Source organism: Parus major, chromosome 1A, assembly GCF_001522545.3.
Source record: "Parus major isolate Abel chromosome 1A, Parus_major1.1, whole genome shotgun sequence".
Taxonomy (NCBI): domain Eukaryota; kingdom Metazoa; phylum Chordata; class Aves; order Passeriformes; family Paridae; genus Parus; species Parus major.
The window spans coordinates 59,908,706-59,920,836 of record NC_031773.1 but is presented as its reverse complement, the minus strand read 5'-3'; the positions used below and the strand labels follow the sequence as shown (position 1 = coordinate 59,920,836).

The window sequence follows — 12,131 nt, the reverse complement described above, 5'->3', positions numbered from 1 at the left end:
TGGAGAGCCATGCTATACTCTGCACACCAGAGCAAAGGGAAGCTCACCATTCATAAGTTCTTCCCACAGATTTTTCCACTGAGGAAAAAAAAAAAGTAGAAAACATAGTGATCATTATTTTTTTATTTGAATAAATAGTATAATTGTCAAAAACCATGCATAAACATTTGTGCTGTGAATTTTAGCAAACATAGCATTGCATTGTAACTTGCTTACAGTACACAACTCTTATCACTAAGATGGACGTCTCCAACGTATGACAAGTCCAGAACTTTATCTGCAAGGCTGGTTTTTAGTAGTTAGAAATCCAGAGTAAATGCTGTTAAAAACAGTAAAAAAGGCTCTTAAAAATACATTAATACTGAAAGCACTGGGGCATGGGGAAGAGAAGGAAGAAATTCTATGAGGTTTAAATTGATTTAAAAAATCTGCTACTGTCGGGTTTTCATCTTGAAAAACAGAATGCAGCTGAGGACTATCTGAGCTGCTTCTGTGGTAATACAGCTCACTAACTGAGTGTGTCAAGTAAATGCACCTGAAAATCAAGTTGTATGGACTGGAAAAGACAGACATTCATTAAATACTTACAAATGCAGGAGCTTTAATGCTGTAGAGCATTCAGCATTCCAAATGAACTCAACAGGATTCAGACTAGTATCCATATGTAAAACCCCAGTAACACAAAGATATCATGAATCACATTTTTAACACTGACTCAACTTTCTGAGAGGCAAAGAATTTTGGTGCATGTGTCACAGAAAGGTATGACAAAAGCAGGCATTCAGAAAAGCTTTACCTACATAGCTCAGCCTGGAAACTGGGCTGTCTGGGATGAAGCCACACTTCAGTGCAACCTACCCTGCTCACAAATCTAGTTAACAATAAATACAGTGTCTACAGATCAGTGAGCTAGCCAGACAGCCAGGAGCCAAGGAATGAAAAAAGTGTTTTCCCTGTGCAACATCTACCAACAAGCAAGGCCACAACAGAACAGGCTGTGACACCTGATCTAGGGAGCAGTCCTGGCTGATAGGGATATTAACAGAAGGACTGCTAAAGGAGACCCATGGTTGTAGCAAGGGGACCAGAAACACCTAATTCAACAAAACAGACGCTCTTTTACAACCTGTTATAACCTGCTCACATGCCTAGCTCAAAAACAGCCATTCCCCTTTATAAAGCCAAATCACTCTCACCCATCTCTTCTTTCTAACTTCTGTTTGCTTTTGTTATTAATACTGCTTGCAGTTTCAAAAATGACACTCTCTGGAGGGCTTTCCCAGCAACTCAGAGAATATAAACAAAGCTGGCATCTCCACATCTCTCCCACCTGAAGGGGAGTGGAATAACAACTCTTGAACAGACTTGATTCCTGCAAATAACCCTGCATTGAACTAAAAGTTTGAGAGACCTTTCCATTCAGTGACCTTCCAACCTCATGATACTTTTGTTTCTCAGAACAAAAGTTAGACCAATTTTATTCACCTGCAGGAGAGCTGTCCCACGAAGCCTTGGCAGCTGTGCAAGTCTGCTCTGTTGGTGTTGTGGTGGAGTTTAGAGGCCCCATCTGAACAGCACATCCACTTATTCCAGACTCAGTATAAACAGTGATATGTTAGCTCCTTCCTAAAGTACAGTCATGCAAAGATTCCCCAGCAAGCCTTGCAGAGAAGAGGAAATCTGAATTTTCATGCAAAGAAAGGGTAACTTCCATCTTTTTTTTTTTCAGTCCGAGGGGAGGTGATCCAAATAATGCAAATACTAGAACCCAAAAATACAAAGTAAAGAAGCAGAAGCTCATTTCTCTCCCTCTGAGATGAAAAAATGTTTAAGAAGGGAAGAAAAGGGAAGGAGAAAATCCCAATTGTAAAATGATACCATTCAAATAGCATGTTTCCTCTTGAACCTGAGCTCAAAGGCAAATAATGCTTGGTGTAAAAAAAATATTTTTAGGGAAAGAAGATGCTGATTCAAGTAAGCCCATGGAGCAGAGCAATTCTGCCTGCTCCTCTCCTTCAGGTCACTCTGCCTAGTGTTTCACTGAAAGGAATGGCTGCCCATAAAACAAAAGTTGCTGCTGTGATACATAAAAGCAGCAATGAAATCTCTCCTCTACATGCTCAAAGGAAGAGGGTGATCTTGAACACATATTCCACATATCATATACTCTGGAAATGCCAATCCCATTTCCTCCACAATGATCTTCTCAAAACCCCACTCAGATGGCTCCTGTTGCAGCACGTTTCCTGTGTTAGTTTCAGGAAGGACAGGGGCAAATGTACTAATCCAGCCTGTGCCTGTGTGACCAGCTCCTGATCAACCTGACCGAAGCTGCCTGCTTAGAGGCGGACAGTGGCCCTAGCAATCAAATTTCTCCTAGAAAATAGATTAAATAAAAAATAGACATCAAAAGATTAGTTGGTCATCCCATTGCAACTATTCTGTGTAAACACTGAATGGAAGTAACACTGAGTAGAAAGAGGTGAACACAAAAACTGAAGCTTTTGCCCTTAGCTTCACACAGTGCCTGTAATTCCCCTCAGCCCAACCAAACCAGGAGAACACACAAACCCTTATTTAATAGAAAAGGCTCAGCTTCTAAAAAAATTCCAGTGGTGGTTTTCTACTGTTAACACTCTAAGTCTGGAAAATTATCAAATGCGTGTTGCAACCAAGGAGTATGCAAAAGAAAGTCTGCAGAAGCAAAGAATCTCAAGCCATGAGGAAGGTCTCATGTTTTCCCTGCTTATTAAAGTAGTTAGTGGTATATTTCCTTTCTCAAAAGAACATTCATGGATTATAGCAAACAACAGATCCGTTTGGCAAAAGTGTGAAACACCACATTTTCAAGTGACCTAGAGAATACAGATGCATCATTTTTAGTGGGATTGTCTTACAAACAGCTACAGAGAGAACACATCAACTATAGGAAGAATGCAAGAAGTATATATCATAAGGCACAATAGGAGCATGCAGAGGGTGTGTTTATTGTAACTTCTGCCTGAGGAGGTTGAAGGATGATGAGACCTCAGCAGCTTCCAGGATCACTCAATGTTCTTGTACTTTGTGAAAAGGTTGTACAGAACCCTGAGGGTAGACTTCAAGTCCAAATTGACAACATCTGTGGAAGAAAAGGATAAATCCTTAATTTGCATTTTGTTTTTCCTCATTTGTCCTGACAGGAACAGAAGTCCCCACATCTCTGAGCTGATGGAATTGTGAATAAAAAAAATACACAGAGTTTTGATCTCCTCAAGCCTTTTAAATGTCCTGCATGATGTTCTTCAAAGCAGCTTTACAATCATACAGCACAGCCAACTTCTCCCTGGGAAACAGAAGGTAATTCCCTTCCTCAGCTAAAATTTGCTACAGAGAAAGTCTACTTCTGTCAGAGACCTGGGATAAAGCCTTTGGGAAATACTCCTGATGACTTTCCTGGCCACAGAAACAGTGAACAAGCAGTCACACACATCCTTAGGTACTGAACCACTTCCACAGCTCTCAATGATACGGTCCATGAATTAACAAAGCCTGAATCCTTAGCATACTCAAGCTTTTTATTATTTAATAACGCTTCTTAACACGCTAGGCCAGAGAAAAGGTCTGGAATGGCTCTCAAGAGAAAGCTTTCCTGTTAGCACTTCTCCACCTATACTGCAATAAAATGCTAAGAATGCAGGGATTCTGGGGGGAGGCACAGCATAAGAAGGCTGAAGAGATAGAAGGAAGGTTTGGATACAACATGTAAGATAGTAGTAAGAAGAAGCAAAAAATATACAATATATTACGAAAGGAGAAGTGAGGAAGAACAGATAATTAAAAAATCATCAAAAGTCCTAGAAAGACAGCAAACTGCTAACACACCAAGCACAATTAATGAGAGATCCAAGGGAAATCCCCACTGTCTCCTTTGAAATATCATTGCCAGGACCTCTTCACCCTTCCCTCTCACCCCATACTAAATATCACTCAAAACCCCACACTTCATCTGATACATTCAGTAATCTCTCAAACATTCTTTCTACCTGTATTATTTTATATATTTAATTTATGATTTTCAGTTCACTTTTGCAGAAGAATCTTCTCCTGCCCCAAAGAAAGATCCTAATTGCTCTGAAGTCATGCACCCTAAAAAAAGAAATGTCCTATTTGTATACCTTAAATACAAAACTTCTAATTTTTCTAGGTATCATAGAAAGTTGATACCCAAATTAAAGCAAGCTAACCCAAGTTAAAACACAAGCTTAACACTGAATGTTTTCTTAATTTTTTTTTTCTTTTTCCATCTTTCAGTGGTGGAAATTCCATCTCCATTCCTTGACAATGAAGACCAATGGTTAATAACCACTATTGCAAAAGTTATACTGTAATTCCAGTTTGCCATTTTCTTAACTTTCAGGCCTTGTTATGTCTTTGACTGCTGCATTAAAGAGTACAGAGTGTGCAATGCATCCCCCCTCTGTGGGCAACTGTTGTGCTCCTTATCGATGTGTCTAACAGGTACTTCCAAGAATAAGCATATTTGCAGCCTCCTGTTTCTTATAATAAGATAAAACATAGGCCGCCATAAGATTACCAACAACTAATAAAATGTTAACTGAAAGTGGTCATACACTCTAAAAGTAGTTTAAACTATTCCATTCATTTAAGACTTTCACAGTCCATATGATAATGAGATACAACCTCATTAGAGGATACTAAATTAATCCATCACAACATAGTTCTGCTGCTGGCCCAATCCACTGAATTTGGCTTGAAGAACAGAGAAGAGATGATCTGTATGGTCCTATTTTTGTTTACACCTGTACAAAGACACACTACAAGATTTAACAAGACCTATTTCTTGCAAGCACTGTAGAAAGCATGGGTTTTAGGGATAAAAATGATCTGCTCTAGACAACATTTTTCCTTAAAATTACATTTTTCCTTAAAACTACAACTAATTAGACTGGTTGGACAGCCAGGCTCACCACCTCAGATCCTGGGGCAGCTTGGGAACCTCAGGACAAGATGGACATTGAGGGGCTGGAGCACGGAAGAATGAGAAGAGAATGGAGCTGGGGAAGGGTTTGGAGGGGCTGAGGGAGCTGGGAAAGGGGCTCGGCCTGGAGAAAAGGAGGCTCAGAGGGAACCTTCTGGCTCTGCACAACTCCCTGACAGGAGGAGACAGCCAGGGGGTGACAAGCTCTGCTCCCAGGACGAGAGGAAACAGCCTCAAGTTGTAACAGAGCATGTTTTCCCAGTTGGGTATTGGGAAAATTTCTTCAGCAAAAGGGTTGTCAAACATCCAAACAGGCTTCCCAGGGAAGTGTTGCAGTCCCCATGTCTAGAGGGATTTAGAAGTTATATAGATGTGGCATTTGGGGATGTGGCATAATGGTGAACACAATGGTGCTGGGTTAATTGTTGAACTCAATAGTCTTAGAGGTCTTTTCCAACCTTAACAATTCTATGATTCTAATCCAAGAGGTATTTACTATCCAATTCATGCTAAAGCACGTGGATTCACCTGATAGGTTTCCCAGCCTATTGATGAACAAACAATGGATCAGAGTACAGCATTAACAGAGCATAACTACACACAGAATATTTTTGCAGAGCTTCAGATTCTCTGTCCAAATGAATTATTGTTCTGTGAATCACATATTTCAATACATTACTGGCAAGGCTTTACAAATGACGCTATGGTGACAAAGCCATTCCCAAGAAGTGACTGTCCTCTCCAAGGGAGGAGTTTTTCAAGAGCCAGTCAGTTTCAGGCACACAGATACCACAGGAGCACAACCACTCCAACAGCTGGGAACTGCTGCCAGGAATGGCTACACACAGAGAAGAGGAAGGAAAACACAAGAGATGGTACATCCTGCAGAAGCACACAGCAAAAAAGGAATGTTGTATGAGCTAATTTGGCTCTCCAGCTTATATTAATAATTAAATTTTCAATCAGTAGAACACTTAAAAGCATATTTTGCTTCTTATCGGATCTACACAAGCAAGATCTACTGTAGTGTATTACCATTCACTATAGCGTAAGGATGAAAGAAAGCCTTATGGAAAGGTAACCTCTTCTGGTTTTCATCCTTTTTTTCAGCATTCTTCAGGAGCACTTTTCATCCCCCAGTTTACAACAACAGTACTGACAGCATATATAAGCTATTCAATACTGTCTTTTGCCTTTTCCCCCCTTTACAACCATCTCCACTGTTTGTTAATCTAGCTATTATCACCACTTTGTCTCATTTTAAGTCAGACCAAATGTTTCTTGCGGCATCCTCATTTTTCTTTGTTCTGCAGGAGCTTGTAACACATATGTGGTCTGTAACACCAGGAATAAAAATTGCTCATTTAGCACTCATAACATTTTAATTCCTCTTTTTATCCCTCGTGCAAGGAACAGAGCAGACCTCATCAATAATTAATGTTAAAGTTAAGAAACTTCAAGGGAAAACTTGAGTTTTACACTTTTTAGCTCTGGCTTCCACAGCCACATAAATCAAGAAGATTGTTTGTTACTGGTTCTCCTAAAAAAAAAATCTGAAGTCTTCCAGTTATCTGATCACAGGAGTCCAGACTAGCACCAGCTGTAAGAATTACAAGAATTAAGACCATGAAAAGCATTCTGATGGATTGAAAACACCAGCTGAATTTATAACATATACTGAGCAGCCCTTGAATGACTCACTAAAGCTCCACTTGGACACCTCAGTGAATCTGCTCCAGACAAGAAGCATGGTCAGGATATACCCCAGGCACAGATAGTGAATCCTTTGGAAAGCTCTCAAGGGGCCCATTCACAGCTCCACTTTGTGGTACTATTGCTACTTTGAATGGAATTGCACTTGAAATACACCTGCTCTGATGACTTTGTACAGTTTAAAGCCATGTGGTATGTCCATACCTTCAGGGCGAGCTTTTGGCTTCTTCAGGCCTCCGTCTTGCATCAGCTCAAAAGCAAAAGAAATATTGTGCACCTGAAAGAGGTAAATGGTTTAGAATCTCAGAGTTATATAAGCATCAAGAACCTTTAATCAAAATTTTATAGATGCTTTTTTCTCTCTGCACTTGATAATTCTATTTAAATCAATATTAAACATTTACATGCTTAAGCATAGCAGAACCATAAGGTGCTTGGTGATGGCAGTTCCTGGGCAGGCTATGCAGAGAACCGGCAAAACAAGCTAAGCCCAACTGTACATAAAGAGCTTCTGAACAAGCCCCCACAGATCACATAGGAGCATAAATTCAGAGGAAAGAAAATGGACAAAAAGGGAAAGCAAAAGAAGGTAGGTGTCTTTATTTAATCTCTCCTCTGAGGAATAAAAATTTCAGTTTAAAGAGATTTGCATAGCAGATTTCTTGTCCATGCTTACTGAAATTTAGGCAGGTAGTTAGCATTATGAATTCTGTGCAGCTTTGTTACTGCCCATGACAGTTCTGAGGATACATTGCTTATGACTCAGGACTTTATTAATCTCTCTTACCTGCTGCAGTTCCTCCTCATTCATTGTGACAAAACCAATCACTTTAAATGTGGTATATTTTTTCCCCCAAAACTCAGAGCCTACCTCTCCTTCTTCAATTTACAAATGCCCATTCCACAAGGCTGAGTCTCCACACAAAATCACATTGTGACTTCAGGAATACCGGGTAATCTTTATGAATTTCAACCATTAATAATAAAATTGTAACCTAACAGATGCTGGCTGCAACTCAGCACCCTGCATTTCCACAAGGACAAAAATTGAAGATTATGGGATAAAGAAGCAAGAGAAAGCTATACAAGACATGTGAGATGTAATAGAGAGCCATCCCTCCCAGAGATGTACCTTTGTGAGGGACTGACAGCAACAATCTGTGTGGAAGCTGCATTTTAAACAGCACTCAGACAGCATTCCATCTTTTAACTTTAGCCAATGTTTCCACTCCTGACCTAACCCCCGTCCTGCTACAGCTCAGCCAACACAAAACCTGTCTCTGCATTGCAGAACCTGGCAGAATAAAAAGCAGAGGGCACATGCAGGACTGGCTCAGGGTATTCTGATACACCAAGCCCAAACACACACAGATGCATGTGCAAGTTTGGGAACAAGCTGCAGGCAGAGGTAAACTTTTGGTTGTGACATTAAAACACAACCTAAACACTTTTCTCATTGTGAACACAAGGAGGGGCATAGGACAATGGAGCAAGTGTGGGGATGAGAGCAAGAGACATCCACACAAGAATGCTTCAGGCAATACTACAATCTAAAAAATTACTTTGGTTATGCAAAGTACTATACAGTACAGAGCACTCATTATTGTATTTATCCATCCTGGATATTTGTGAGCTTTATGTGTTGTCTGATGCCAGGAACAGAATACCTTTCTTCCTTAACTATGGGGAATTTACCCATTAATTTCACAATTTTTTAGTGGTTTTAACCATCAAGTGCCACAGCCTCTTTGCTAGATTTTCTGCAGAGAATATATCAGGTTCTGTTTCACCTGGCACAAGGAGAAAGGATAAAATAATTGGAAAAAAATGTGATAACAATGCAGAAAGAACATAACCTGGAGTTTCTACCCACCTTTTGATCAAAACTTTCAGGTGTTAAGTAGAAGTTGTGAAGTGGAACAAAATAGTCCTCGAGGAGACCCATGAGCAAAACCAAGTAAACACCATCTGCAAACTGAAGAGAAGTATGAGAAGAAAGCATCTGTTTGTAAATCAGCTTTCATAAATAAGGACAAAGAATGTTTGGCCCAAATTATGTATTTTGACTTTTTTTCTTTCTTTTTTTCGCTAGCACAGAAGTGTGAGATGGTTCAGGAGTCTGTTCTTGCTTTCCTAGTGTTCATTTAATTTGCTTCAGGAATCCTGCCAAGTTCACAGCTGTAGATAAAAAGTACCAAATTTCCTGGGAAACACATTTGCATGTTATATACCCCTAGTCCTAGTGCTACAGTATCTGGTCATTTCAACCACAACCCCTCTTAAATTTGTGTGTAAGACATTTGAATCTTTGCCCTTAATCAAATCTGAAATTAAGTCTCTCCTGTCACAGGTAAGAAGCTGAATTTCATAAAAGTATTTTTTTCCCCCAAGTCAAAATAGATTGCTTATGGTTTCAGCAAATGCTGAATAAAATCCTACATATTTTCAGCCACCCTGTGCAGTGTTCCTACCAGACCAGATGGCTACTGACTGACTAAGGGGACAATGTTAAGTAGTTCTAAGTCTTCCCACTTGTGATCCTGATACGGTATATGTTACATCTTCTAAAAAATAAATTCTTGGGTATCTTTATGGCATGAAGCAACAATTTCTTGTGACAGATCAGATCCAGTCACCCATTTCGGAAAAGCTGTAAAGTAGCAGTGAATGAATGACTGCTATATACCAAGCCAGGATCAAATGAATTACCTATACTCCTGGTAAAATTCTCTGGATGCTGTGCTTATCTTTTTGCCAAGACAATAAGATCACCATTTCTCACAGCTCAGTAAACTCCAGAAACAAGATCTGATTCTGCTTAGCCAAGCCCACATCTGAAAATTTGCGATTTACACAGATTACATCCAAGAAGACAAAGCCTCCTTACCTGGGTTTCCAACTCCGTTACTTCCAAATTCAGTTTATTCAAGTGTTTGTTCACAAAGGTGATCAGAGACTTAAAAAAAAACAAACCAAAAGAGCAGAAACAATGATGTCAGACACTACACTCAGTGAAAGGGTTAACATAACCTCTAAAGACATTTTGAAAATACAACATGCATGTTTATTGCTTGCTTTTGCACAAGTAAGTACAAAGAAGTGCCAGTTTTGTTGCACCAGATGCCAGGACTCAGCAGATGGTGCTGTTACATGCAGCTTTCCCAGCACCATCAAGCAAATTTTAGTGTCCTGGGAAAACACTGTGATGACATTGGTGCCTGAAGGTGAAGTGAGTAGTAAGTGCATTTACTGTCCCCACTAATTTTTTCAGGTTTTTGAAGTGTCAACGGCACAGCATTGTGCACACAATTCTGTTCCTGGAGGGACGTGTGCAGTCAGTATACAGAGTACAGGCAGGATGTAGCCCAGGTGGGATTTCTATTCCAGATGCAAATCCTGCCATTACAAACCAGACCTGTGCTAATGGACTGAAGCACAGAGGTCTGTCAGCCCACTTGCACCATTTCCAGAAGGGACACAGAGTAGATGTTACCACATTCATTGTGTGGAAAGAGTTAAGTTAGTTCTTTATCCACTTAAAAACACTTTCCTAGAAGACATTTCAGGCTGAAAAGATAAAAATCTTACGAAGACTTCAAAGCATTATTTTAAAAGCACACATCCTTTATTTCACACAAGGGGAAGGGACAATTTACAACACTAATCTTCACATACTGCTCTCCTAATGAGCAGCTTAACAGCCAGGCTGGAACTATCTGATGGAACTATGTGGCGTTTCATATATTCCCCCAAAGCAGCAAGAGCTGGCAGAGAGAGATAAACAGCTACATTACCCCTCTAGTCTATCTAACACAAAGCCATGTCAAAAATATGTCTGAATGGATGTGTGGTTCAATGATGCTTAGCTTTAAAGGACAAACCAAGGGACCATAGGAAGATGTGCTTAGCACTCGGACAAAACCAGCTCTTTTGTAAAAGCTTTATATTCAGCAAACTTCTTTATGGCTGAAATATTTTAGGGTACTGTGGAAAACATCACCTGGTTTTGAGACAGTGATCCCTGGGAAAAACACCCTTTCCACTATTTCAGATTCCTCTTCTGTTATTTGCTGGATGTTCCTGAATATCTTCCCAAAAGCATAGAAAAAAAATGCAATGTGGAAAATAAAGCTAGGATTTTACTTTTTACCTTTTTGACTACGCTGAGCTTGTCTGGTGCGTGATCAAAAAGCGTGTCAAAGGCATCACGCTCTGGTTTGGGGGGAAAAAAATTAAAATCAGAACACCTCCAACAGCACAAGTGTGGGAAGCAGGTTTCCCGTCCAAAGCTTAAAGGTTTTTCTCTTCATAAAGTCATGTAACTGAGACCCAAGCTAAAAGTCAGCATGCTGTTTTGGTGTCTGGCTACATGCCAGAGCAAATGGCTCTGGGGATTTTAGAGATAAAAAACTGAAAATAAACATGCTCACTTTTTTTTCACATTTCTGCTATTCAAAATTGCTACAGAAAATATGTGGGTGAAAGAAAAATTAAAATGAAACACAAATTCTGACAATACCCCAATCCTAACTTAAATAACTATGGTTGCATCCACATTCAGTGTCAAATTCAGACATTTAGATAATCAAATTTGATTCAATCAAATTTAATTTTTTGATTTAAATTAATAAAATTTAATTTGATTAATTTAAAATGACTGGTAGCACCCCTAACATCAGTAAAGCTTAGAACTGAACTCTAGTGAATACTGATTCAGCAGTGTATGAAGAGCAAAACCTGCAGACAATATAAATATTTAAATTATGTTTTTCCCTTCCAAGCATTGTCTATCAATATCTAATCCAATCTGTTTTCCATGATTAAATACTTTTTATTTACAAAACACATTTTAATAGCTTTCTACTGTCAAATAGACATTTATTATCTAAATTATTTTGTTATCTGAAGATACATTATTTAGCCCTTATAGTTCACTGACATTACTTATTTTCCAGTGCCTTATTAATATTTAATGTATATATATTACAAGAGGAGAAATGATAGTTTTAACATATTATAATGGGCAAAGAAAAAAAATAAATTACTTTTTTTCATCCTTTACAGGAGCATACATCTTTAAAATGAGAAATTACTTAATGCCACTAAAAAAAAATAAATGCAAAAAGGGAAATCTCTTGGCAGCAGCACCAAAAGAAAGAGATTTTGCTTAGACCAGACATACAGTTGGTAAGGCCTAAACTTCAAAGTGCAGTAAACACAGAGGAGGTAAGATTCTCCATGCAAAGGAGTTAGATCTGGTCCTACCCATTATGCTCCACATCTACAAAGAGTAACAAAACCTGTCTCCACAACACATTCCAACCTCATGGAATTGCTCAACCTATTGTCTTGATCTGCCGGAAGAAAAAATGACCAGACTTCTGTGCCTGACACAAATCGAGCAAAAAAAAAAAAGAAAAATTCAGAGTCAAGTTTG

At 39.1% G+C, this 12,131-nt stretch overlaps 1 protein-coding gene across 1 annotated transcript in view; it reads right to left on the bottom strand.

The window, feature by feature from the left end:
- Positions 1–108: 108 nt before the first annotated feature.
- The window catches only part of PARVB (parvin beta), a 51,678-nt gene continuing 39,655 nt past the window's right edge, over positions 109–12,131 (bottom strand). Inside the window, exons 9-13 of the mRNA XM_015627676.3 lie at positions 10,845–10,906; positions 9,582–9,650; positions 8,568–8,669; positions 6,899–6,971; positions 109–3,121 (exon numbers count right to left, since the gene is read on the bottom strand). Coding sequence (XP_015483162.1) covers positions 3,045–3,121; positions 6,899–6,971; positions 8,568–8,669; positions 9,582–9,650; positions 10,845–10,906 — 383 coding nt within the window. The 3' untranslated portion in view covers positions 109–3,044. The remainder of the gene's footprint in view (positions 3,122–6,898; positions 6,972–8,567; positions 8,670–9,581; positions 9,651–10,844; positions 10,907–12,131) is intronic.